Source organism: Colletotrichum siamense (genome assembly GCF_013390195.1).
Source record: "Colletotrichum siamense strain Cg363 chromosome Unknown KSG_Cg363_contig02, whole genome shotgun sequence".
NCBI lineage: Eukaryota > Fungi > Ascomycota > Sordariomycetes > Glomerellales > Glomerellaceae > Colletotrichum > Colletotrichum siamense.
The window spans coordinates 3,890,202-3,914,835 of record NW_023501015.1 but is presented as its reverse complement, the minus strand read 5'-3'; the positions used below and the strand labels follow the sequence as shown (position 1 = coordinate 3,914,835).

At 52.7% G+C, this 24,634-nt stretch overlaps 11 protein-coding genes across 11 annotated transcripts; 5 read left to right on the top strand and 6 right to left on the bottom strand.

Moving 5' to 3' along the window:
• Positions 1-450: 450 nt before the first annotated feature.
• On the top strand, positions 451-978 carry CGCS363_v002998 (uncharacterized protein; the record flags this gene model as incomplete). Its single annotated transcript, XM_036634847.1, has 1 exon — positions 451-978. One exon carries the CDS (start codon positions 451-453, stop codon positions 976-978), a length of 528 nt encoding a protein of 175 aa, XP_036500161.1.
• A 485-nt stretch (positions 979-1,463) lies between these two features.
• On the bottom strand, positions 1,464-2,680 carry cdk-8 (Cyclin-dependent kinase 8; the record flags this gene model as incomplete). Its single annotated transcript, XM_036634846.1, has 3 exons — positions 1,464-1,940; positions 1,988-2,349; positions 2,407-2,680. The coding sequence occupies 3 exons, from the start codon at positions 2,678-2,680 to the stop codon at positions 1,464-1,466; spliced, it is 1,113 nt and encodes a 370-aa protein (XP_036500158.1).
• Positions 2,681-3,942: 1,262 nt separating this feature from the next.
• CGCS363_v002996 (uncharacterized protein) lies at positions 3,943-5,310 on the bottom strand (the record flags this gene model as incomplete). Its single annotated transcript, XM_036634845.1, has 1 exon — positions 3,943-5,310. The coding sequence occupies one exon, from the start codon at positions 5,308-5,310 to the stop codon at positions 3,943-3,945; it is 1,368 nt and encodes a 455-aa protein (XP_036500157.1).
• Positions 5,311-6,922: 1,612 nt separating this feature from the next.
• CGCS363_v002995 (uncharacterized protein) lies at positions 6,923-7,692 on the bottom strand (the record flags this gene model as incomplete). The annotated part of the gene is made up of 4 exons (XM_036634844.1): positions 6,923-6,957; positions 7,011-7,456; positions 7,512-7,564; positions 7,612-7,692. The coding sequence occupies 4 exons, from the start codon at positions 7,690-7,692 to the stop codon at positions 6,923-6,925; spliced, it is 615 nt and encodes a 204-aa protein (XP_036500160.1).
• A 1,305-nt stretch (positions 7,693-8,997) lies between these two features.
• Positions 8,998-9,511, bottom strand: CGCS363_v002994 (uncharacterized protein; the record flags this gene model as incomplete). The annotated part of the gene is made up of 2 exons (XM_036634843.1): positions 8,998-9,126; positions 9,188-9,511. 2 exons carry the CDS (start codon positions 9,509-9,511, stop codon positions 8,998-9,000), a joined length of 453 nt encoding a protein of 150 aa, XP_036500159.1.
• A 2,389-nt stretch (positions 9,512-11,900) lies between these two features.
• On the bottom strand, positions 11,901-12,757 carry CGCS363_v002993 (uncharacterized protein; the record flags this gene model as incomplete). Its single annotated transcript, XM_036634842.1, has 2 exons — positions 11,901-12,626; positions 12,686-12,757. The coding sequence occupies 2 exons, from the start codon at positions 12,755-12,757 to the stop codon at positions 11,901-11,903; spliced, it is 798 nt and encodes a 265-aa protein (XP_036500154.1).
• A 3,333-nt stretch (positions 12,758-16,090) lies between these two features.
• On the top strand, positions 16,091-17,142 carry CGCS363_v002992 (uncharacterized protein; the record flags this gene model as incomplete). The annotated part of the gene is made up of 2 exons (XM_036634841.1): positions 16,091-16,242; positions 16,575-17,142. The coding sequence occupies 2 exons, from the start codon at positions 16,091-16,093 to the stop codon at positions 17,140-17,142; spliced, it is 720 nt and encodes a 239-aa protein (XP_036500153.1).
• A 1,584-nt stretch (positions 17,143-18,726) lies between these two features.
• On the top strand, positions 18,727-19,243 carry CGCS363_v002991 (uncharacterized protein; the record flags this gene model as incomplete). Its single annotated transcript, XM_036634840.1, has 2 exons — positions 18,727-18,896; positions 18,976-19,243. The coding sequence occupies 2 exons, from the start codon at positions 18,727-18,729 to the stop codon at positions 19,241-19,243; spliced, it is 438 nt and encodes a 145-aa protein (XP_036500156.1).
• A 496-nt stretch (positions 19,244-19,739) lies between these two features.
• CGCS363_v002990 (uncharacterized protein) lies at positions 19,740-20,315 on the top strand (the record flags this gene model as incomplete). The annotated part of the gene is made up of 3 exons (XM_036634839.1): positions 19,740-19,888; positions 19,948-20,160; positions 20,243-20,315. The coding sequence occupies 3 exons, from the start codon at positions 19,740-19,742 to the stop codon at positions 20,313-20,315; spliced, it is 435 nt and encodes a 144-aa protein (XP_036500155.1).
• Positions 20,316-21,156: 841 nt separating this feature from the next.
• CGCS363_v002989 (uncharacterized protein) lies at positions 21,157-22,273 on the top strand (the record flags this gene model as incomplete). The annotated part of the gene is made up of 3 exons (XM_036634838.1): positions 21,157-21,314; positions 21,632-22,039; positions 22,168-22,273. 3 exons carry the CDS (start codon positions 21,157-21,159, stop codon positions 22,271-22,273), a joined length of 672 nt encoding a protein of 223 aa, XP_036499202.1.
• Positions 22,274-23,026: 753 nt separating this feature from the next.
• On the bottom strand, positions 23,027-24,278 carry ufd1 (Ubiquitin fusion degradation protein 1; the record flags this gene model as incomplete). Its single annotated transcript, XM_036634837.1, has 3 exons — positions 23,027-23,857; positions 23,910-24,215; positions 24,276-24,278. 3 exons carry the CDS (start codon positions 24,276-24,278, stop codon positions 23,027-23,029), a joined length of 1,140 nt encoding a protein of 379 aa, XP_036500270.1.
• Positions 24,279-24,634: the final 356 nt, after the last annotated feature.

Here is a 24,634-nt window from a genome sequence, read left to right as displayed (position 1 = left end):
CTTCAAGCTTAAGTTGATCGAACACCGTATTTATCTTGCGGGTCTCCGTCGCATCCAATTGTCTCGCATTGTCGACTGTTTCTTTTCATAGATGTTTATGTACTTCTGCCCAGTATTGCTCCAACTTTACTGTACTTGAAACGTTGGCGAGTGAGTGCCGTGACGCGCCCCTCTCGAGATGTCAGCCGCATCGTCACTTGACCGGGAATCTGACTGCAGGTATGTATGGTTCGGTTAGACATGAGCATTGAATAGATAGATACCCATAGATTCTCCTATTCTCTGACATGGGCATCTGATGGATACATAAGTAGAGACAATCGAGGAACAAGTTCTCGATTCCCATTTCATCAGCGCCATCGTGTCTTTCATCCAGCTTTGCTCAGTTTTCAATGCCAATTCCTTCGCATCGTAATTGATAGTTCCGAAATACCCTCTTAGCCAGCCAAAATGAAGTTCTCTCTCCTTGCCGTTATCGCCGCATCCGCATCTGTTGCGCAGAGCGCAATCACTTGGACGTTGGACAAGGCAGCAAACCCCACATCCGACCAAACCGAGGCCTACGAGAAAATCGAAGCCGCGATGGAAGCCGCCGTCGCGCGGCACGCGAAGCTGGGCACCGCAAGCAAGTCCGTCAAGGTCTACTACACGCCGGGCGTGCCGACGGCGGAAGCGGGCGTCAGCGGCGACCTCAGGTTCGGTTCAGACCGCGCCTTCATGGACGAGCGGACGGCACTCCATGAAATTGCGCATACGCTTGGCGTCGGCCAAACTACGGCCTTCAACTCCCTGTGCTCCTCCGGCGATTGGAAGACGGCTCTACCTCTGCTGAAGTCCTGGGACGGCGACGAAGCCAAGATTAGTTGCGGCGGCCAACACTTCTGGCCGTATGGCCTCAACTACGACAATGAATGGAGCGAGACAAACGCGGATCGCCACGTTCAGATCATCAATGCCATGATTTCCGATGGCATGTAAGCCTGGGATTTGTTCTTCAGCGTATTGTTTATATTGTAAATATTTGCTGGACCGGGTTGACACATACATCCGGTGTGTATATTTTGGAACATGACTGAAAGTGTTGAATGGGTGATGGAGACATCCGGAGCGAACCAGAATGCAATCTTCCCCCAAGGAGACTAGAAGGATGGTGCTCTATCAAATGTACGGAACGCAGATAATTTCAGAATTTTCTACTCGCGGGGGCTATCGACTCATCTACGTGTTATGTACATCATTCACGACGCAAGGGATACTGCATGTATCCGGAGAGAAGTCAATTCGGTGCGACTTGCCAATTGTCAAGTCATCATGGGTATCTAACATTTCGCGTATCTCTCATTCCCAGTAAAAGCAAACGCCGTTTTCCTCTTTCCTTCAACAGCCAACCCAAGGCATTTCCACCCAGCAAGCTTACTGGCAGGATCTTTTGTCCTTGTCGGTGATTTCACCAGACCTGAACTTCAGCCCTGGCAGTATCTTTCGTCCTCGTCGGTGATGTCGTCAGACCTGAACTTCAGCCAGTTGAAGTCCGGCTGGGGCAATTCACTGCCATTGTCGGCACTTCCAATGTCCTGCTCCCAGTTGAGATCGGGGACACTAGCCAGCGTGCTGGGCTGCGGCGCGAATTGATGTGCTCCCGGGAGCTCTGTATGATCACCGAAAGGGAGTGGGTTCGCCGCCGGCATCATGCTGAAGGCATGATCGGAGTCCATTGGGAAACCCATTTGGGGGATTCCCATCTGAGGAACTCCCATCTGAGGAACTCCCATCTGAGGAACTCCCATCTGAGGAACTCCCATCTGAGGAACTCCCATCTGAGGAACTCCCATCTGAGGAAATGCTCCCACGAGAGGAAATCCTCCCAGGGCAGGGTCGATTGGCTGCTGGGATGCTCCCTGTTGCGGGTAGTCCTCGAATGACGGGCCCATTGAGGGGCGCTAGCTACCGTCAGTAATGGAACTCAAAGTGAGGGCAGATCACCTACCTGGGTCAGAGCCAAGGCAGCATCTTCCTCTTCTTCTATCGTGACCGTCTGCTCATCGACGAGGAATTTGTCGGGCTCATTGACTTCCTCGTCCCAGGAGACAGCCCGCGGTTCGCCTGTGTCCTTATCAAGGACAACTCCCCAGGTGTCTCGGTTGTCAAAGCGTCTGAGGTCCCCTCGTGGGGGGACGACTCGTCCCTCCTCGAGGTGTCGCTTAGACATCTTCGTGACATACTGTCTGGCCGCATTGCCAGTGACATTGGGCCGGAATCTATGGGCAGCCTCATCCCATGGCAATTCGATGCCCTTCTTTTCGCATTCAAAAGCGAGTGCGAGCAAGAACTTCTCGGCAACCGGCTGACCTGTGTCAATCACTGTTAGCCGACATAGCTGAAGTAGAGTCGAGGTCGGAATCTTACGGTTCCATTGTACCAGCCGGCGGCCAGTGTATCGGCCATTCGCCTTCTTCTGCTCTTCGGAAGGGAGTTGATGGGTAGCAGAACGCCTGGGCGGAGGAGGAGGACGGTTTAAGGCTTTTTTATCAACTCCTGGGTCCTTTTTCGACTTGGTTGCAGCCGGAATCTGCACTTTCTCCAAGGCCTTATTCTGATCGTGCTTGTTGCTCGCGCGGTGATTCTCAACGGCTGAACGCGAATTGGCCGCGACCTTTGAGACAGGCTTTTCAGGCGCCATGCTGTAATCTTGGATTATTAGCCCAGAGATTATCACACGTGAGATGGAAGGAGACGTCGCACAAGCAAAGGTGAATTTTCTCTCACTCATTCAAGCCTGGGTGAGGTGAAAGGGCTTTTTCGCGTGAAGTTGAAGGTTAGGAAGGTGAAAAAAAGCAGCTCAAAGTGAGATTAAAGGGCGTCAAGTTGAAAGGAAAGTCAAGAAATGAGATGAAGGTGACAAACAGGTTGAGAGTACTTACTTGTGATGTTGAGGCTTTGTACGCCTGATGAGGTTGTGTATTGTATTGTTCAAGTTTGGTTTGCAAACTTCAGTGTCGTGGGTGATGGGTTGAAGAGAAAGTTCGTGATCCCACTGGTGAGTTGGGGGTTTTGTGGGTTGGGAGGGATGGAAAATCCTGCTTGGGAAGGTAAGAGGTGGTAGCTGGGGAGATTTAGGAAGGCACGTTGGGTTTTCCAAGCAGTTGCTTCTGTCGTGACTGCCGTTTTTTTCCCTGGAGACCAGACGGCAGGTGGGAGTTGGGCAAGTGCGTTTTCCGAGGAGACTCTTTCCCAAAAAGCCAGAGATGAGGAATAGAGACGGCGGCACCGAGAGATGACGAGAGACGACGGCCGGAGACGATGGACGAGGGTCAAATATACGCAAAAGGCAGCAGAGAAAGCAAAGAAAACAGACAGTCTTTTTGCAGGTTTTGAAAATCCCAAAACTTCGAGTCTGTTGGAAGACCCAGCTGGTCTGCTTCTATGGCCTTCCGAGAGTCGCTTCGGTTGATGCAATGCGTAGACCTGAGAGGTGACGTGGCGGGAGGCGGTTGTCTGCGAAGAAGGAAACAATGGCGGTGACAGCCGTAATCGAGATCACAGTGCTTGCCAAGCAGGTGCTCGTGGCCGTGATATGAAGACGAAGAAGTTGAAGACACATGCAACGAAGTCGCCAAGTGACCCTCAGTCTCCGCCCGTTGCTTGTCAATGAAGAAGACCGAAGGTGAGCAAATGGACATCTCAGGAGCAAGGCCATGCTCTCATGGAATCATGTCTACGGTGTCACTGCGATTCACGTCCCGGTAAGGCCTTCGCGATGCCATGATGCTCAAAGTTGGTGTGGGATGAAATTATTAATCTCGTATCGAGAGGGAAGAGCTGCCAATGATCTACAAAACCAATGTCCTCCCATCATGTCTGTGATCTTTCCAAAGCGTGGTGATCAGATGTATTTTTATCCGCCGCAGATCAGAACTGCCTGCCTCCCCGAGCAGTTGAAACTTATGCCAGTATCCCTTCCTTTTGACATTTCCTTGTCTTGAAACCCCATATCCTGGTGATCCTTACGAAAAACCTCCTTAACCTTGATGTGGATGCTGGCGCGCGCCCCGTTTGTAACCTCTTGCCGTCCTGTTGGCTCATGTCTTGATTTGTTTCCTGGGTGGTGTGATAATATACTGGAAGAGGAGTGGTGGGTGTCGGTGGGAAATGTATCGAGGCAGCACTCCTGATGTAGCTGGGCGGTGCTTCTGTGGCGACGTGATGTTGTTGCGGAAAAGCATGCTGGTGCGATGTATTCGCGAGTTGCTGTTGGACTGCCGCCTGCGCTGCTGCGGCGATGATGTTGGGCAAGCTTGCCGTCAACCTTTGTAAGTCGGATGTGACGGTGTTTAGAGATGTGTTGAGCATGTTCAGCGAGCCGTCAAGCGTGCTGCTCTGAGTCGACAGCATGGTGTTGAGAGTAGAAAGCTGTGCTCCCATTGCTGTGCTCATGGCTTGTGTGGAGGATCCGACAGCATTGCTCATGTTGGTTTGAAGATTTGTCAAGACGGTGTTGAGTGTGTTGACTTGAGCACTCATTGAAGTGTTGACGGCGCTGTTGAGATCAGAGAGGCCATTGAGCTGGTTGTCGAAGCGATTGATGTTGCCTTCCATGCGAGTGGCGTTCATGCGCAGGGGATTCGCGACGTCAAGCAGCGTCCGCTCGGCGATCTGCATGAACTCCTCCGCGATGGCGTCGAGGTCGGCTTGTGTGGGGTTGCTGATGCCTTTGCGCTGCAGTGCGGCCTGCGTAATCTCCAGCATTCGAGCTTCCTTGTTGATTGAGCCCATCCAACTTTGAACTCGGTTGTCCATCTCTTCCAGCTTGGTTGAGCCTCCTTCGGCTTCATCGCGGGTCTTGATGCGGCGCGTAATTTCGATCTTAAGTTGATTGTATGTTGCAGGCGGTGGCTTGAGAAGATCGCCGCGGATATCTCGGAGTCGCTTAAGGAACTGATAATCCTCGACGATGGTCTGCGGGTCTTCTGTATTTGATGACGTGGTTGGGAACTCTTGTCTATGGCGAGCTCGTGTAAGTTCATCGCGCATGGCTTGTAGCTGTCCAACGGTGTAAATCTTCTGGCCGACGACAGTGTGATTAGGATGGTTGGGTGTGATGCCGATGGAATTTGTTGAGTTGCAGAAATGCTTTCCGCCATCTGTCCCAGAGACAAAAAAAGACATCTCGGTGTCGATAGACGATGCAGGCGAGTCCGGGTCTGAAAAGAAAGTGCTCGTAGAAGTAGCAGACCGCGGGGTCGAAGCATCCGATGAAGAATCCCAATCTTGCTCAATGTCCACGCCAGGCGCGCCAGCAGAGTCGTCCATTGCAATTGCAGTGTGTAAAAGTAGACAAGAAAGTTTGTCGGAGAGAAGATTGTGTCGTGAGAGTAAGAAGTAGCTCGGGTCGCCTCAATCTGCCGAAAATGTCAGTCGCGCTTCCCGACGGCCCACGATGCAAGTGCGGAGATGCAGATGGGAGGTTCTCGGAGCAAAACTTACCAATTGGTCCGATATTTGGAGTTTTCTGATGCGGAATCGTCCTTCTTTGAGTGCTTGATTTGAAAAGAAGACGAATGGCGGGTTGTTGATGCGAAGATTGGGGTGCCTCTCGAGGCAATTGGGAGGGAAGAGACCGGGTGGGTTGAGAAGGGAAGAAATTTTCGGAGGTGGCTTGCTTGGGAATTTTTGGGCATATGGGCGGCAGGGCAGGGCAGCTGGGGGAGGAAAGTCGCCTATGAGAGGGCTGGACTGGCACCAGAGTGTGGTCGTGGGAAAGATGATGGCAGGAGCCCAGGTCTGATGGGAAGGTGCAGTTGGAAAGTCCAGAGCGAAGGTGTGGGGCAGCCTGTCGGTCTGATGGTGTGAAAAAAAACCAGCTAGCGTGGATGCAGATGAAAATCTTTTCTGGGAAGAGGAAGGAAGGAAGGTGAGTTGGGACCGCACCTGCTTCACATAGGTCTGACTGCCACCCTTGGCCAAGAAGCTTTTGTCCTGGAAGCTTTGGGACTGGACAGCTGACTTGGAGGACTTGATACAACAGTTGACTTTTAGCACAGAATGACTGCTGGCTGCTAGATCGATTGCGTCCTCCAGGAGGTGCTTGAAGACGTTGCCATTGAGTCACTGTACTTATTTTCCCCCGAAGACGTTTTAGAGCCTTCGTTGAAATTTATCTTGCAGTAAATTTGCGATTATGCTGTTTGACAGTACCTACCAAAAGGGTTATGAGGCTCTTTGCGAGATTCTCGTCGTCGCCCTGGCTGGTGCTACGACCACGAGTTCGTCCCAACCAAGGCTGGACAGGCCGGCCCTTTTCTACTTCATGACCCCGGTATTTTCGCCATCATGTCACTTTCATTGTTCTATCTTTGATTCGGATCAATGGCGCATTGTCCATGCATGAAATCAGCGTCGCCTTGAAAGAAGCAAGCTCTTACACAGGCCCGTGTAGTCTAATTTAGCATCGCCGGTCTTTGGGGCAAGACGCCACATCCCTGTTCCCCCGCAGCCAAGATCTGCCCCACCTGCCCGATCTGGCCGGTACATCTGCGCAAAGTACTCCCAACGGCTGTGCATATTACAAGTCTTGTGTAATCAATTGAAGTCACGAAAATGAGGCAAATAGCAGTGAAGTCAAGCTTGTATATTTCCCTATCCTTCGCAGTGTCTCCCCGCCCAAGTGCGATACAGTCTCCCCGCCCAATGACAGGAATTTGGAGATCAAACCAAGGTCACCCTCGTCAAATTACCCAGTTTCGCTTCTGTAAACAATCCAGTTAGCTTCATCTTCCGAGGAGGCGAGGGGGAAACTTTACATGTGTCAACCAAATGAGCCGCATTCCCATCTCCATGTGTGCTCATTTCCTGCCATGGTTGTATTGTCGCATCTGGCATCATGAATCCCCAACCATGGTGGCAAAATGGCGCCTGAGGTAGGTTAAACTTGAAATTGGTCGTCACCGGCGGCAGCATCTGTATTGAAGAGTCGGTGTTAGTATCGCTCGCGACGGAAACGGATTGGGGACCTCGGCATTCGGCGGTGTCGTGGACGGGGCAACCGGTCGTCTTCTCTACCACGTAGAGAAGTTGCAAGTCGTCGTCGTCGCGATCGCGGCCTCGGGTGTTTTCGTAGTACGAACCGGTAGCGGCGGAAGCGGAGTGGGACTCCTCCTTCTTGACCTTGAACTCCTCTTGGTCCTCCTCATCGTCTTCGTCATTGTAGGACGAGACAGCGGGGTGCGAGGCAGCAAGCTTGGCGCGCTTGGTGTTGGTGCTGGGTGAAGCCGCGGCGGCGGTGCGCTTTCCGGCAGACTTGGTCTTCGGGGTTGCCTTGGTGGTGCTCTTGGCGGGGGTCTTGGGAGTTCCTCCGGTGGGAGTCTGGGCAGGAGACGCGGTGCCAGCAGGTCCGGGCTTGGCCAGATCACTAGCCTTCATGCCATGCTGCTGAAGCAGGCGAGAGAATCGCTTGGCACTAGATGCTATTGGTCAGTTTCTGAAGGCATTAGGACGCTTGGAACGCTACTCACGCTGCACCCTTCGAGGCGATGTTGCACTCAGTGGCAACAGCCTCAAAGTCGACCTGTGGTGGTCAGTTTTTGTGCACCTCCGGGTTTGCGGGGCTCTTACTCTTCCGTTGTTGGAAAAGCGGATACAGTTCACGAGGAACTTCACCTGGCCCTCAGCATCTGTGCCGACAGGAGTAGACATGATGACTTGTATGGGTGATGGGTGATGAGGTGACTTCGTAAGTGCGTGGCCTCGGCTGAGAGTAGAGCAAAGCTTCCGAGTGCGTTAGAATGAACGTGTGTTTGTTCTTTGGCAGAAGTTGAGCTGAGATGGAGTGTGACGGTGATGCGATAGTACCGATGAAATTCAAGTGAGGTATGCGAAAATTTTGGGGATGTGGGAGCTGGTTGAGGAAGGCAGTCGCTGGGTGGGCTCGATAGGCAAGAGAGAGAAACTAGGCAGAGTGGGAAGAGAGGACGGTAGACAGCGCCTGAATAATTTAGGCGACCAGAAACAGCCTACTTAGGGCAGGAGATTGTGTGTGAGAAAAGGCAGGATGCTGGCAGCAGGTCTTGGGAAAATGTCCACTCACTCAAACTGAAGTAGGATGAAAATGGAAAATCAAAGTGATAAGAAGTTGAGTGACAGGTTCTTAGAAATTGAGGCTAGGAAAAATATGTACTCACGATTATTTTGATAGACTGGTCCAGGTATAGATGTTAGGGGAGGTGTTCGCGTCGATATTCGCAAGCCAGAAAAGTCTGTTCAGAAACAAAAGCTGCCTGACGTTTCACTTCGAGTTTGGGTAAGTAGTATAGACTGCTGTCTCTGACTTGTCAGGCAGGCTCTTCCTTCCCTCTTGGTGGTTCTGAAAAGCTGCGTTTATTGCCTGTGCTCAACCTCATAAGTCGCTAGTCTGACCTTGGCATACCAGCACGAACATGCAGTCCAAAAGATATCAGCAATGTAGCACATGGGGACTTGATTATTTAAGAATCTAAGCCCAACGCTGGTGCGCTGCAGCTTCAAATGTTAAATGGGAGGACCAGACATACCCACTGAAAGAGCTTGTCATCCCTTTTTAGCCTTGCTCTCGACTTTGCAAGAGAAGGAACAAAAGATGGGAGAGAGAATGCATCAAATCCATCAAGCACCCAAGGGAAGCAATTAGTAACCAACGCCAAAGAATAACTGGGCTTTCTTGTGAAGGGCTGCATCTAGACAACCTGGTTCTTTCCAGAACATACCATTCAAGTGCAGTCTATGAGAGAGGAGTCTTGCTGATAATCCAGTCTTAGGGAGAGTGTCAGCACATCAAAATGAAACAAATATCACGAGATTACTGAAGTTCAGAGTGAGAGCAGATCATCCTGTTCGTTTCCCTAGCTAGCTGCCAAAACTGATTTGATCCTGCTCAATTCTTGATATCCACCATCTGCGTAGGAATTCCTTGCATATTGCCCTCCGTGTTCGGGAAAGTCTCATGATAAGCCGAAGGAAATGCCTTTACTCGCTGTCGCTGCCGTTACCGTTCTTCATGAACTCATCATGGGCGGCGCTCTTGCCGTCGGAGTCGGACTCGAGCTTTGAGGAGATGTCCTCATCTCCATCGGACTCCTCGATGTCCTTCTTGGTCTAGAAAATTTCTGATCAGTCTCATCCGGTGTGGTGAGAAGCGACAACTGAGTCCACGTACCTTCTTGCGGGCGATGCCCTTCTTCTGAGGGGTCGCCTTTTTGGCGACTTTGCTGGCATTCTTGGGGGCCAGGGGGCCCTTGGCAGGGGAGCCGTTGCCGCCGCCTGCACCAGCCGCGCTGGTGCCCCAGTTGTGGCGCTTGCCCAGCACACGGAAGCGCTCCTTGGCCGACTTCGCAGTCATACCCAAGTCAGTGGCGACCTTGTCCCAGTCTATGTCGGGACGAGAGTTCATGTGGTCGAACATGGCTTTCAAGAAGCGAGTCTCGGTCTCGCTGAGAGCGGTGGCGCTGCCCTCGGCCTCGGTATTCTTCTTGGGAGGCATAGTGTGGTCTGGGCTGACGCTGTATAAGTCTGGATCCAAAAAATGAACAAAAATAGCTGACAGACAAGCTTACCTGTGTGGATGATGTGGTGTTGTTGATGATAAAAGTTGAAGGACTGCTGGGTGCTGGTTTTGTGAAATCGACACCAGATCTAGAGATGGGTAGGAAAGAAGAAAAGTTTGGTAGGCTGAGGAAGATCTGGAAGTTTTAAATAGCTGGGAAGCTTGCCGAAATAGCCTGCTCTCGAGGCGGGCACCATGGATAGCTCTCGCCTTGTGAAGATAAGTTCTCTTTCATCGGGGAAGTTGCCCTCTTCTTGCTTGAATCTGAACGAGGCGAAACAAACACAGCAACAGAGACTACGCAATAGGATGGAGTCCTGACTGCTGAAGCCTTAGGCTTCTTGAGGCATCTTAGAGCCAGAATCGGCGAGGCAAGTACGGTCAATTCGAGTAGCTGGGTCTGAACTGGAAACAGCTGAGGAAACGGAAGGAATTTCGGCTTTCAGGTGTCCTTACAGTCGAGACGATTTCTTCAAGGAAACAACTTGAATTTTCCCTGAGAGGTGAAAGACGGCGGCGCCGATTTAAGGCAGGAGGTTTGCGTTGAACAAGACTAGACGTGGCAAAGAGCTTGACTTCGATTTGAAGGATGTTGAAAATTGGAAATAGCAGAACACCACATTTGTGATGCTCAGAAGTTGTATTGGCTCTCGGACTGACGTATGAAGTTACTTTTGCAAGCCTCAGTCCGTATTCTCCTCTGATTTCTACCCCTCGCCATATGTTCACGAAGTAACCCTAGTTCTCATCGTCGCCCTCCATCTTGACGACTCCCTTGTTGTCAAAACCGTCCTTGGCGTCGTCGTCGTCCTCGGTCTTGACCGCTGCCTTTCCCTTGCCCTTACGGCCCTTGGTGCCGACGCGACCGCCAGTCTTGGCAACCTTGGCAGGAGACTCCTCCTCAGCAGTGGAGTTTCCCTTCCTCTTCTTGACAGGGCTGCCAACAATCGAGTTGAGCTCGTACTTCTTGCGAATCTGACCGTACCGGGTCTGCCCAACGTTATTAGCACATGATCACTGAAGAGCCCCAAATGAAGGAACTAACCTGAGCGACGCCAGCACTTTTGAATCCCGCGGTGGCAGCGAAGGCCTCCCAATCAATGTTGGGCTTCTCCGTCATGTGACGGAAGATGTTGATCATGAAGTTTGTATCTCCAGCGGTGGGCTCCTTGGCGGAGGCAGCAGCGGGAGTGGTTTTGTCAGCCATGGTGGTGAATTCTTTTTTTCGAACCTGAGTCAGTGTATGAAAATGTGTGAGAAGGGGCAAATGGTGTACATACCTGGTATGTGTTGAGTTTTGTATGTATGTTGTTGCAGGAATGCTTGCTATGATGTTATGTCAGAGTTGAAATATTTCGGGTCATGTGTCAAGACACTACTCACATAAGTATTTTGCTCTGGTTTGTTGTGTAAGGGAAAGGGAGTTAGAAATTTTGGACGGGATGGTGGTGGAGAAAAGAGAGAGCAGTTGACTTTGGATGAAGGAACAGAATTAAATAGGCAGCAGATTATTGTGCGAGACCGAAGAGAAGAGAGGCAGGCGCGACAACCCAGGTAACCAGAAATCAGATTAAGAAGGCCGAATCTTGGGAAGGTAACCGCTATTTTTCCTGTGGTCTCGCCACCGTCGTCTTCGTTACTGTCGTCCGCCGTCGTCGTCCGCCGTCATTGTTACTGCAGCCACTGTGTTTTACCATCATCGCCGTCTCTATACACCGTGGTTTACTGTTGTCCTTCAGCTAATCAAATCAGTTTGCAACATACGAAGAGATGAAATCGTGAGAGAATCACTTGAATCTCCAGAATTTATCTCAGAAATTAGCCCATTTTCATTCAAAATAGGAAGTATCGACCTCGGGCGTTTTCCATACCTCAAAGGGAATAAATGGGAGGCGGGTCGTCTCGAACCTTCTTCTGAGGGGGTACGATGCCTCGGAGCGCATTAGCAGCGAGACTGTGAACAACGGGGGTAGTGGGGCGTGTAAGTCAATGTCTGAAGCAGCGGCCTCGCCTTTGAGCTGTCACGCAATCTTCACAGTCCACGACTGGGGGAAAAATAACAGAGGGTATGAACGTATGAATTGGATCGTCATGTTTCTTGAAAGGTTCTAAAGTACCCTACTCTGGGGCATACATTCTAATCAAACCAGACGCCTTCCAGGGGTTGCGTAACATCATTAGTACAACTGGGCAATCCAAAGAGGAGAGCGGAGTGACCAGCACGAGATAACAGAAGAAAGCAAATGACGGCAGTCTTTTCCAACCTTTTCCAACCTGAAGCCGACATGTATAGATATCCCACCTGCCCGTGCCTTAATACAGTCTATTAGGAGTGGAACTGAGCATCCCAGTGCTCGTTCTTGATGTTCATGTGTTCAGGCATCAAGGTTGCCAACGTTGGTGACCCGTGGAGATCGGTGGTATGCCCCTGACCGTGCTGGTGATCACACATAGCACCCATGCCGAAACCTTCAATATCGTATGCGGCGTCGAACGCCGAGTAGATGGGACTTGACCCCCAAGAGTTGTGCTCGTGCTCGTGGTGATGCTGGTCTTGGTCGTGGGCGCAAGGCATAATCGACGGAATGTCGAACGTAGGGTGGGCTCCCATAATGTTAGCAGAGGGGCTGAACTGCAGATTTTGAGGTGCTGAAAACATGTCGTCGCTGCAGGGTGTGAGAAGTCGAGGTTGGAAAGTCGGTTGACACTCAGGAGCAGTAGGTGATGCCATAGATGCTGGTGTGAACTGCTGTCTGTAGGGAGGTTGGTTGTGCTCCTGCTTGACCTTAACGGGCGACCTCGCGCGGGATTCTGACTCTGCTGTCCCGGGTTCTGGCTTCACTCGGTCGTTGTCGTCGTCCTCTTCCTTTTTCGGCTTCGGCTCCTTCTTCGACTTGGTAACTCGGTTCTTGTTCACGGCGGCGCGGTTACGCTTCTGAGGCTCGAGGCCTAGCATCGCCGAACGGAAGCGGGAGTATCTCATGCGAGCAGCATGGCCGTTGGTGATGGGCTGTGCCAGTATCGGATCATGGGCGACGGCATTCCAGTCAATCTGGATGGGTGATGAGCCAAAGGCTGATAATGATATAATATGGGTGTAGTATCACTTACATCCTTCAAGTTCTTCTGTTTCAAGATGGCGAAGAGAAACCTTGTCATCTGGTTGTCTGTGTTGGAGGACATGTTGGAAGAAGTACTGGTGGCTTGCCGCCCCTATCTGATCATGCCACAGAAGGGTGAGGTCGGGTTTGGGTGCAGTGAGCTGGAGGAGGAGGGCCAATTTGAAGTGCACAGCAATGATTGCCGAGGCTTTCGGGAGACTCAGTCAAGCAGCACACAACAGGCAACTGTGGAGTTGGGTTGAAGGAAATGAGTCACTGTGAAGATCGGTGAGGCGATACCGAAGAGATATATGGCACCCAAGTCAGCAGGTTGCGTTTTGTAAATGGTGCAACCACTGGGGGCGAGATCAGTCACTCGCTGGTGTGGGTGGTCAAGGAAGATGAGGCGGACAAAAGAGGCAGACAAGGAGGCATTCGACAACTGTCAGCCAAACAACCCCGGGGGCATCAACGGTAGTTATAGCTGCTTTGGAGGGTGTGGCCTTGGGACTATGGGGCTAAAGGGGATGGATGGATATGCATGTCGGCTTGATGCTGCGCTGGGGACCGAAGACGATGGATGGAGCCAGCGGCGATGGATAGCGGAGCTGCAGAGAGAGTAGTTGGAATTTTAGCAGTACAGTATGAGGAAAAAGAAAGACGAGAGCATGCTTTCAGGGAAGACGCCGCGCGCGCTTGGGCCGACATTTTATTGAGCTGCCAGTGGCAAACCCGCCTTGAGACACAAGGAAATCAAAATAGTTCCTTGTTGCCTGGAGTTACGGCAGGCTTTGACAGCGAGCATCTTTTTTTTCTGGGGTGTGACGTTTGTGGAGGGGGGTGGTGTGGTGCAGGCTCAGATGCAAGAGCATGGCACCCATGGGTGGTGAGGTTTGGTGGGCGATGCAGTGTGTGGATGAGAGGACGATGTGGTGGAGGGGTGGGAGGGGAGCTGGATGGATGGTGGTGGTGGAAGTGGTGAAAGTGGTGTCGCGGGGGCCGTGTAATCGCGTAAAGTGGTTTTCCCTCGCCATTCCTCTTTTGCCGCAGCCACCCCTGCACGCAGCCGACGATGGAGCACACTTGACTTTCCCCGACGAATGAAGGTTTGAGCGAAGGGCCAGGAATTGCGAGGCATCCGACCAGCGCACCCACTGACATGCAAGTCCTATCGGCCATTTGCACTCGCAGGCAGAATTGACTCGTCAATTGAGCTGGGCAGCTCTGGCGATGCTGGGGTCACTCTGGGCCGGTCAGAAAAGGCCGTGATGCAAGATCCAGGAACGCCCGCGGACCACTTGGAAACGCAACAGGGATCTAAATGGGATGAGACACACGAGTGGTAAGGGTGTGTGACTCATACTTTGAGTAAGGTAAGATGGATACATTAGCTGAGAAATGGAGGGGGTTGGGCCCATTGGCTGCGTCCATGTTGCAGCTTCAATTTGGCACTATTCATTGGCGGCCCTCCCGCATCGAGTCGTCAAACAAAAAAAAACCTGGACCGCACCATGCGTGGTCGACGAACGCTTGTTACGACGCATGATGCCTGCCGATGCCTGGTTCTCGGCATGTTTGGTTTGGTTGTCGCACCTGGGTGTTGTGCTAGGAACCGACTGGCTAGATTGTTGAGGCTTGCGTTGACGGACTGATGCGATGCAAGATGCGGCGAATATTTGCAAACAAAGTTCGAGCCTCGAGGGCCGACTCAGAGCCCCCTAGATTCGCTCGTCGATCAATCACTTGCTCCCAATTTCGGGCTCGTGTTTGATCGGGTTGGATGTCGGGTACTGGCGGTGGGAAGAAGCATCGGAAGAGGGGTCAATCGAGATATTGGTAGAGCTTGACAATTGACGACTGAATTGACCATTTGGCGAGTAAAAGCAACTTTAAGACCGCGAGAAATTGTACAAAAATCGATTGATGCACATTGAACCCGTTTAAATGGCGTAATAGGTCTCTTCGGGCTTCCTCGTTGCCATGGCGAGGCGCGATGAAGTTGGAGGGCATGAGATGAAGTGGTCGGGCGACGCGTTTCCGTGAACCTTGGGCGACGCACTGTGGCACTACACTGTAAGGCAATGTCGCGAGATTTCACGCTACCACGTGATGTGGAGCGATACGTAGCCGTTGCTGCCTGAGAGTTGCCTGGCGTGCCGACAGGGTGGTGGTCGGCTGCAGCACCGCCAGTACGACTTTGGAAGCTGTTTGAGGTCCAAGTTCTCCACGCCGAGCCCAGACGCCGGGAGCTGCAGCACCAGAGTTAAAGCGGCGGTGGTGGACGCGGATGAGCTGTCCTTGGCTGGCGCAAGCGCCCCTTTTCAGTCGCTATTGTAAGCTTCCGATGAAGCTTTCCGTTGTTCAAGAAGGTGATCATCGTTGCACCTAGCAAACGGCGCGTCGCCGGCACTCTTCGCACAAGTAGTCCAGCCGCTCTACCGCTCTGCTTCGGCGGGTATGGCTTCAAGTGCGGACAAGACAGATCGTCATGGATGCATCCCGAGGTCGATCTCCCTCGAGACCGCGAGGACGCCCACGTAGCCACGCCATTATCCCGCATGTCTCAGCCAGAGACCTGCCAGAATTATCATGACAGAAAGCTCACTGTCATATATCGAGTTGTCTTGGACTGTGGTGCCTCGAAGGGGGCGGCAGGCGGCGTCTTCCTGTCTCAAACGGCGTGGACCTGTGCATGGCCCGACGCACAGGCTGCCCGTTGAGAGAGAGAGAGAGAGGCACAATGGCAGGAAACAGACATCAGGTCTTGTTGCACTTATGAACCCCCATTAATGTGTCTAGAGCCTCCGCCAAATTTTCCATGATTTTGTATGTTTCTCAAGTCTGCTCGCCTGTCTGAATGTAAGTAGGTCCGGGCTGGGCAGGGCATTTTAGACGCTCTACCACGGCCATCCAGATTCCCCTCTTGCTGGTCCGTCCTGATGGTCCGGGTTAGAAGGCTAAACCTCGGCTATGCACGGATCATCTACTCCTCTCGCCCTCTATCATCGATGTCTCCAGCCCGTCGCGTCCTGATGCTTCCCGCACCTCGAGGCCCGACTGAAGATCCAAAGAAAGCTCATAAATGGAATTAATGACCCCTTTCCAACCCGTCGACGTCTTTACCTAGCATCTAGAGCCCTTGTAGCGTCGAAACAGACGAGATGCAGCTAAGGTTCCCTTCGGTCAATTGTTAGGCCGAGACCACGTGACCCACCCGTTTTGGCGTAGCTGGCACGGGCGCCCCAACATCTGCCCCAGTTTCAATCTCAGTTCCGTCGGTCTGTCGCCGCTCACTACCAATTTTCTCATTTGATCGAGTAGAGCTGTTAAGACTACTAGCACCTTGGTCTCCATCCATCAGTATAAGTCGCGAATATCATCGTCGCATATCGCCCGTAGCCTTCCGTCAATCGCAATGAATAAGAATTGGAATGATAGGGCCGACAAGGACCTCTTCTTCACCATCTTGTCTGTGAAGAACATTGGCGTCATCTCCGGCTCGGAATGGACAACCATCGGCAACCACATGCGTACCTTGGGCTACGGCTTCACCAATGAAGGATGTCGGTAAGTCAAAGTTTCCTTTGCATCTCAATTCTTTCGTGCCTCGGACGACTTGTGGCTTTCTTTTGTCCTTCGACTTCTATCCCACTATCGCGCAATGCTATCTCTCGTCGGCTTGCCTCCAGAGGGATTTATCGTGCTCGAGGCGACGGAAATGCGCCTTCCCTGTCTACCGAGGTCTCTCATGCAGTGTCTGAGGATGCGATTTACAACCCAACGCACAGCGGTGTATTACATACGACGATGGTCGCTATGCCCCTAACTTTTTCCTTCTCTCTTCTCGACAACAATCGAGATGCTTGCTGCCTACGTTGACCACCACTGACGGGTCTCAGCCAACATTTCCAAGGACTCCGCCGCGCTCAACACAAGGCCGAGTCCAACGGAGGAAGCTCGGACAACCCAAGGAAAGTTGATCCAACGATGAACCCCATCACTCGGCGTCCCGGTCCGGGTCGTGGCAGACCCAAGAAGCAACCTCAACCACCTGCACCGATGCCCATTCCCCCACTGCCGGGCCAGGTTGTTCAGCCTGGCCAAGTGCCTCAGCCTGGCCAACCTCAACCGGATCAAGTTACGCAGGCCGACCAACCGCTGCCACCTCTTACTGCGCTCTCTGATGGCCTCCAATCTCTGCCTGAGTCGATAGATCTGCCCCTCAAAGACGACAGCCTGGACATGTCTCTCAAGGATGACGACGACAATGAAGAGACCGAGGAACACGATGCCAAGCGTATTAAGCTCGACGACCCACCCCAGGACCAAACTCTCGATGATGAAGCCGTATTAGCTCTCGCCGCTCACAGCAACAATTCTTCTGTGGATGCCTACGCCTCCGAGTATCCTACGGCTGGTTTAACCGGGTCAGACCCACACCCCTACAGCTTCCCCGGCGAAACATAGGAAGGCTGCAATTGCAATCGTTGTCGAGGAGAACCGACACCGTTCTGGACAACACTCCTTCTGGGAAGAGTTGATGCTATTCCTAGGCTGAACTTTCCCGGATCTGTCGAACAAAGTCATGGCGTTATGCATGGGAGCGAGCGCGGCATCAGGAGCGAGGGTTAACTGAACACGATGGGCGCTTTTGGAGTTGATTGGGTGCTGCTTTCGGTGTACCTACTGATTTTATGCGTCTTGATGCCACGAGAGTTGTGGTTTTTGCTAGTGGCGAGGATTATTCAGGTACAGAGCTGCCACAGGGCATGCTAGTTGATAATTCCGAACGTATTGATTTTCCTTGCAAAATCCCACGCAAAGTTTGTTATGATGTAGTCCAGCTTATTTTATACCAGTGGCCAACGGTGTCTCTGAGGTACTGGTGTGGAGTACCACTTCCTGTCGAGTGCTATTGGCCTGCAAAGGCTCTTTTTTCTTCCATCGCTGCAAGTGGTCTCTCAGCAAATGACTATCTGAAACAGTTACGACTCTCATCTTGAGATGGATTTGATGAGGAGCCTAGAAGTGAGACGAGAGTTCTGGTCAGAGGCAGATGGAACCGGAGACAGAAGAGAGGGCATCAGAAACAACAGCGGAGAACATGAAATATGCGCCTGTGGTGATGCAGAGAAACTTGGACGACCTCGACCTCGATCTTCACCTTTGTGGCAGCTTGGCTTCCTATGTCTCCGTGTAGGTAGGTGAATGGTTTGGCTCAGCCAAGCACCTCCGCTTGTCAAAGCCAACCGCTAAGACCCGCGTCAAGTTGTCATTCTTCTAGAAGGAGGTTCATTTCTTCCCTCCCATTCCACCCCTTCCCGCTACATCTGACCCAAGGGCACCGGCCTTTTTCTTCCCACCTAGCTACCACACTACAGCCTTCGCTTCTCCATCAACCATCTACAGCACCACTTCTAGCTCTCACTCTCGCTTTCCGCGCCCTGTACAGCAACCTCCACAACAAGCATTCGCCACGCAAACCGACAACATGTCTGAGAAGGGCGGCCGCTGGAACAACGTGGAGTTCGTTACGAGCCTCATGATGTCCTTCTACAACGAGTTGAAGGGAGATAGTCTCTCCAAGGAGAAGAAGGACGCCATCGAGGTTCGTCTCCGCGGACAGGGCTTCGAGGATGTCACCTGGAACGGCATTCGGTAGGTACCTTTTCTGATCATTATCCTTGTTCTTTGTTTTTCGACGAGACTGCCTATTTTCCCTGTGCTGGACCGACTACTTTTTCTGGTTTTTTTTTTTTTTTTTTTTCCGCCTTACTGTCGTCCTTGTCGCTACTATCGCCGTCGTTATCGCCGTCGTCGTCGCTCGTCGTCGCTCGTCGTCGCTCGTCGTCGCTCGTCGTCGTCTCTTTCCTGGTAGCTTCTGGTCTAGTGCCCCAAGCTCTTCCCTTATCCCACTGTTCGACTTTGCTCTATTTTACGAGCATTCGTCTTCTTCCCACACAACTTTCTCGCCTCGTCCTCTCTTCTCTCTCCCATATACCTCTCGCGTCAACCCCAAAGTACATCAACATATTCAACAACGAAGTCACAATGGCCGACAAGTCTGGCAAATGGAACAACCCAGTCCTCCTCGAGTCTTTGGTGATGGCTTTCCACTTCCTTGCCAAGTCAGCAGACGGTCTCACAAAGGAGTCCAAGGACGCGGTCGTCGCCAAAGCCCACCTCTGGGGCTTCACCGACATAACTTGGGAAGGCATTAGGTATTTATGCTCCTGCCTTGCTCTTTTCTTTGCTTTTCTTTGCTTTGCTTTTATTTGTCTCCTACTCTTATTTCCCCAGCCTCCTTGACGCATCTTCTCCTCTCTCAACTTCCTCTCTTGTTGATCCACTCTACTCGTCATCTCGCTCGTCTTCATCTTCCGTCATCACAAGATTATTCCAAATCGCCACGATGTCTCGCAACGTTATGCGATGGACCCCAGAGGTCGATCAGCAGATTCTCATCGCACTCATCAAGGCCGTCAACCCGACCGTGGAGCAGTACGATACTGTACTGCAGAACCTCCAGCCTTGTGGCTACAATTTCACAGTCTCGGCCTTAAAGTGAGACCCCCTCTTGCCTATTTCCATCACTTCTTTCCCTCTTTGCTTCCAATTTGCGGTTTTCATAAAAACCACCGTCACACTTCCAATATCTCTCCCAATGCCATCATGGAGGAACTCGAGCCTTGCGGATATGGCTTCACCGCCATCACCATGAAGTGAGGATCTCCTTCCCATTTTCGAGATTCCTGCCTGCCTACTGCACCTGATCGCTCCCCTCTGCCTCACCCTTCCCTCTGCCTCACCCTTCCCTCTGCCTCACCCTTCCCTCTGCCTCACCCTTCCCTCTGCCTCACCCTTCCCTCTGCCTCACCCTTCCCTCTGCCTCACCCTTCCCTCTGCTGATTTCTATTTATACTCTCCTCTTCCTCACCTCCACTTCTCCTCTTCCAAACACAACACCATCGCACTTCCACCTTTTCACAACATTACCTCACTTCACAAAAAACATTTCACTTCACCCCATACATTCTCATCCACCAACCCAAATACAACACATCATGGCACCTGTTACCATCTGGGATGATAAGGCTCATGCCGATCTCCTCATCGCTCTGCTGCCAGTGGTGAAGCCGACCAAGGACCAGTGGGACGAGGTCTTGGCCAATGTCCGGGCGAAAGGATACAACTACACCGCTGGAGCTGTCGTGTACTCACCTGCTGCTTCTTCTCGACGCATATCAGATCCGTGCTAACCCCCGTTCATAGGCAGCATCTGCAGAAGCTTCAGAAGAAGGAGGCTACCGTCGCTGCCGAGAACGGTGAGGGCAACGGCGCCTCTGCCGCCTCCACCCCCAAGGCCAAGAAGACCGCTACTCCTCGCAAGCGCAAGACCCCCTCCAAGAAGGCCAAGACCGAGGAGGACGATGACGAGGAGGAGGAGAAGCCGGCCAAGAAGCCCAAGGCTCCTCCCCGCCCCGAGTAAGTTGCAACTTCTCATGATTCGCGCTTTCCACTGCCCAGTTTCTTCGTCACTGTCATGCTGAAAACGTCTTGAAAACAGCTTCAAGGAGGTTAACGAAGCCGAGGCCGCTGAGGAGCTCGCCGACTGGCAGTCTGTCAAGGCTGAGATCTAAGCCGACAGCATGATTCACATCGACCGACTGGAACAGAATATTCGGGGAAGGAGAGGCAGGGAACTGAATATACTGGCCATTGGGGGATAGTGAAACTTCTGGATGACTTGGGGGGAATCTTTGGTTGCTCGCTTGGACTGAAGACTTGGCTGCGAAACTGCATACGGACTCGAAATCATCTTAGAGTCTACAATCACATCGGAAATGAGAAACATGGATGCTTTCTCCTACCCTTCTATGAAGTACACTCGCTGCTGATATTTGTCTAACCTGATGACGACTTTTCTTAGATTTCAGCCATCCGGGCGGATACGTACGGCTAAGCGGGGGGCTTTTCCAGTGCTCCTATTGTTATTATCGTTTCGATCATTCATATCACTCGCCATCATACATCATCCGTTGGTCTACCTGCCAGATTACGGGTTCGTTTCCCCCAGTAAGTCCTTTGACCTTGCTGCTTTTCACTGCCTTGTTGCTAATATCTTTCAGACATGACAGACAATGTACATGTGCGTGAGCCCCCGCGTGTCTATCCACACTGCATCCCTCACAGCGCCCCTTTTTCTCACTCATCACCGGGACAATATGTGCTCGACGACTCATCAGTCTCCGCTCTCTCACGAACTGCTCAAGGCGAGTCCAATCTAGCCTAGCCCTTTGCCTCCTTCCCTCTTTTTCAGTTGACTCGGACTCTCGGACTCGTCGAGGCTATTTATTTCTGCCCTCGTTGGCGGCTCTCGAAACCTTCTCTTCTTCCTCCACACAACAACCTCGCGACAACCGCTCAACCTCGCCTCGCACAACACAACACACAACAGAAACCACATTAGCACTACTCATCATGGCTCCCAAGGCTTGGACCGCTGAGGCCGATCTTGACGCCATCTTTGCGACCGCTTTCCAGAACGTCCCCAACGCCCCCATGGGCGGCATCAATTGGGATCGTGCCCACCAGATCATGACCGGACTGGGCTACAAGTTCAGCAAGGACGCCATTAAGTAAGTTTTATTCTCATTCCTGGTTTCGTTGTCTTCCTCCTCCTCGTCACTCCTCGTCACTTCTCGTCACTTCTCGTCTCTCCTGCTCTTCTCTGCTCGTCCTCTGCACGTCGTCTCTGCTCGTCGTCTCTGCTCGTCGCCTCTGCTCGTCGCCTCTTGTCCTTGTCTCTCGTCCTCATCCCTCTTCGTCGTCTTCGTCGTCTTCGTCGTCTTCGTCGTCTTCGTCGTCTTCGTCGTCTTCGTCGTCTTCGTCGTCTTCGTCGTCTTCGTCGTCTTCGTCCGCCATCATGAAAACCCCCACTAACGCTTCCAAACAGCCAGCGGTGGTCCAAGGTCATCAACAAGAATGCCAAGCAGCGTGTCAACCAGGGCATAAGAAACGTCGCCAACGGCAACGTTGCTCCTGCCACCCCTACCTCCGCCCGCGGCAAGCGCTCTCGCCCTGCCCCTTCTTCCGGCGCTCGCGCCAACCAGGCCACCGCCCAGATGGCTCGCGCTGCCCGTGCCGTCGACGATGGCGGCGACGACTCCGAGGAGGACCTCGACGTGAAGCGCCCTGCCAAGCGCCAGGTCCCTGCCGGTGGCCTCGCTGCTGGCCTCAACGGCCAGAAGATCGATCTCACCAACGACAACAACCACGACGACGAGATCCAGTTCGTCCAGAACGCCGACCAGACCCCCGTCAAGACCGAAATCAAGGACGGTGAGGAAAAGAAGACGATCATGTCCGCTGTCCTTCATGACGTTCGTAAGCATGACATTCGTGAGCGCAGGCAAGTACCCTCCCCCCCCTCCCCCCTTCCCCTTGCGCGACTTCCCGTGTTCGATTAAGTGTAAATCTAACAGGCAATAGCTCCACGCTCGCTCCTTCCGTCGCTCATGCCTTCGTCAAGGTCAAGAAGCAGGAGGTTGACCCCTCCGACTCCGACGCCCAGGGCTATCTCGATGGCGAGGTCTAGGTCACCATGGAAGCTGACATCGCCACCACCAAGGCCCGCTGCTCTGAGGACCTCCTTGAGGGCCAGGAGGTCGAGATGGAGGGTATGTAAGCTGCTCTTTGCGCAGCAACTTACACAACTCTACATTCGACATTCGAACTTTTCAGCATGGCGGTGAAATGGTTTTGGCAAGCTTGCTAGCATTGGTTTGGCACTTTTCTGGTTCTTCTGGGTGTCCGCGTTTTCTTTCTCGACCATTTCAGGACTGCGTGGTTAGTTTCCGTCTTTCCCTATAGGACTGGCACTCTTCTTGGTCTCGGTTGGTTGCGGTTGCGAGCTCAGGATTGGCAACGGGAGAGCATCAGGGTGTTGACAGATGGGTGGCAAAAGCTTCTTTTCGCTTTGGGATTTCTGTGAACAGGACAGGACGCTTTCTGAACCGCGTATAGCTCTGAGCTTGCCATTTTAGCTTGCTTTTCTTAGATAGAGCCGAAGATACGCATTGACATATCATGATTTGGCCGATGCCGTGATGTAACGAGACCCAGATCACTAGCAATAAGGCAACGTCCAGACCACGATGACAACGCACCACCACCCTGCTTGAAATTCGATTCGTTCTTCTCGTGGACCCTGGTCCGCAGTTGACTGTCCTTCGTGATGCCTTTGTAATTACAACGATGCGCCCTGAATGACACCTGACCCTATCCCCGAACGCCGATCCGCCCAAATCATGAGAATCCAGGCCAAAGACTCATTTTGAAACCATCCATTCTAAGGCTTGCGACCATCCAATCTCTGACCCTCGTTGGGCCCCTTCTTCTCAGGCGCCTTTGGCTTGTCCTCACCCTCGCCCTTGCGCTTGCCCCTGAGAGTTTGGCCTGAGCCCGCAAAGTGAGGGCGGTTTGCATCCTCCTTCTCGCGCTCCTTGTCGGCGTCAGTCTTCACAGGCTTGATCTCGTAGCCAAAGAAGAGCTTGTTAGGAGGCAGGCGCAGAGGCATTGGGCCGTTCGTCCGACGGGGAAGGGGGGGGACGGCTGGGGCGTTGGCGGAGGCACCGGCAACAGGGGTGGCGGGCTTCGGTGTCGACGCCTTACTACCCTTCTTGTTGAGCTTCTGGCCCTCACCGTAGAAGTTGGTATTGGTCGTTGTCGCGGAGGGCGCGATGGCGTTGTAGTTGATGGACTGAGCCATACTACCCTGGCTGTGAAGAAGGCCGCCAGCCGGGAGGCCGCCTCCACGGACGCTGCGAGGGGTGCTCGTGCCGCTGCCGCGCTGCTGCTTCTCGGGCTCGACGTAGCCGACGGGCGGGGCGAAGTCAACCTCGACATCAGTTTCGATCATGCAAACACCCATCTTATCCGTCTCGGGCTTGACCTCTAGAACGGCCACGTGATAGATCTCGTCGTTGTACTCAAAGTTGAAAACGTCACCCTTGGTGAGCGTGGCAAAGTTCCTAAACGCCTTCTCCAGCACGGCCTTGGGATCGCTGATGTCGAGGAAGTTGGTGGACTGCGGCTGAAGCTTGACCAGTCGTGCGAGCTCGAGAGAGGTTGTCTTGACCTGGATCATATCGCCGACATCGAGCTGGAGGGTCTCCATCATCTATGTCTCACGTTAGCGACCCTGCCGCCGGTGCGAAGCAGACTCCACGAACCCATTGAGGGAGGTAAGCCCTGCCCTCCTCCGCGACGAACTCCAACACACCGGAGTGGGAGTGCTTTCCCTTCTCGCCGTTTATAATCTCCATCAGCAGCGGCCACTGTACGTGGAGCTTCGAGACCTTGTCAAGCGCAGAAGGAGGCAGGAAGATCTTCGAACCATAGTTGAGTTCGGGGCGTTCGGCGCCAGGGGCCATAACCATGGGGTAGCATCGGTAGTACTCGTCGAAGCGCTGGACAATAGGGCGGCGCCCGCCGCGGGCGAAGTTGTACATGTCGGCTTCGCTGGGGTCGAAGCGATACTGGGAGCTCGAGGTTAGCTTGGGTCTGGGAGTGGTGAACGGGACACCAGGGTAACTCACCATCTTTGGCGGTCGGTCGGTCGGAAGATGTAAGGTCTGATTGATAGGGCGAGGGAGAGCGGAAGTTCCGAGGGGCCGAAAGGTGAAGTAGGCAGAGGAAGCTTGCCCTAGCAGTAGTGATTTAGTAGGCAGAGGAGATAGCTCTGGCTTTGAGGAAGATGAGTGATGGAGGGTCGGTGGACGTGGGGCCGAAGGCAACTGATGAATGACGAAACCCCCACTAAAAAGTGACTTCCTGCGTCGCTGTCGTCCTCTGTCGTCCACTGTCGTCGTTCGCTATCTTCGTCTCTAACTACCTTTACAATGCTTACTATCGCCTTTCTACTAATTTTTGCTACTACTTATCACTGCCATCATTT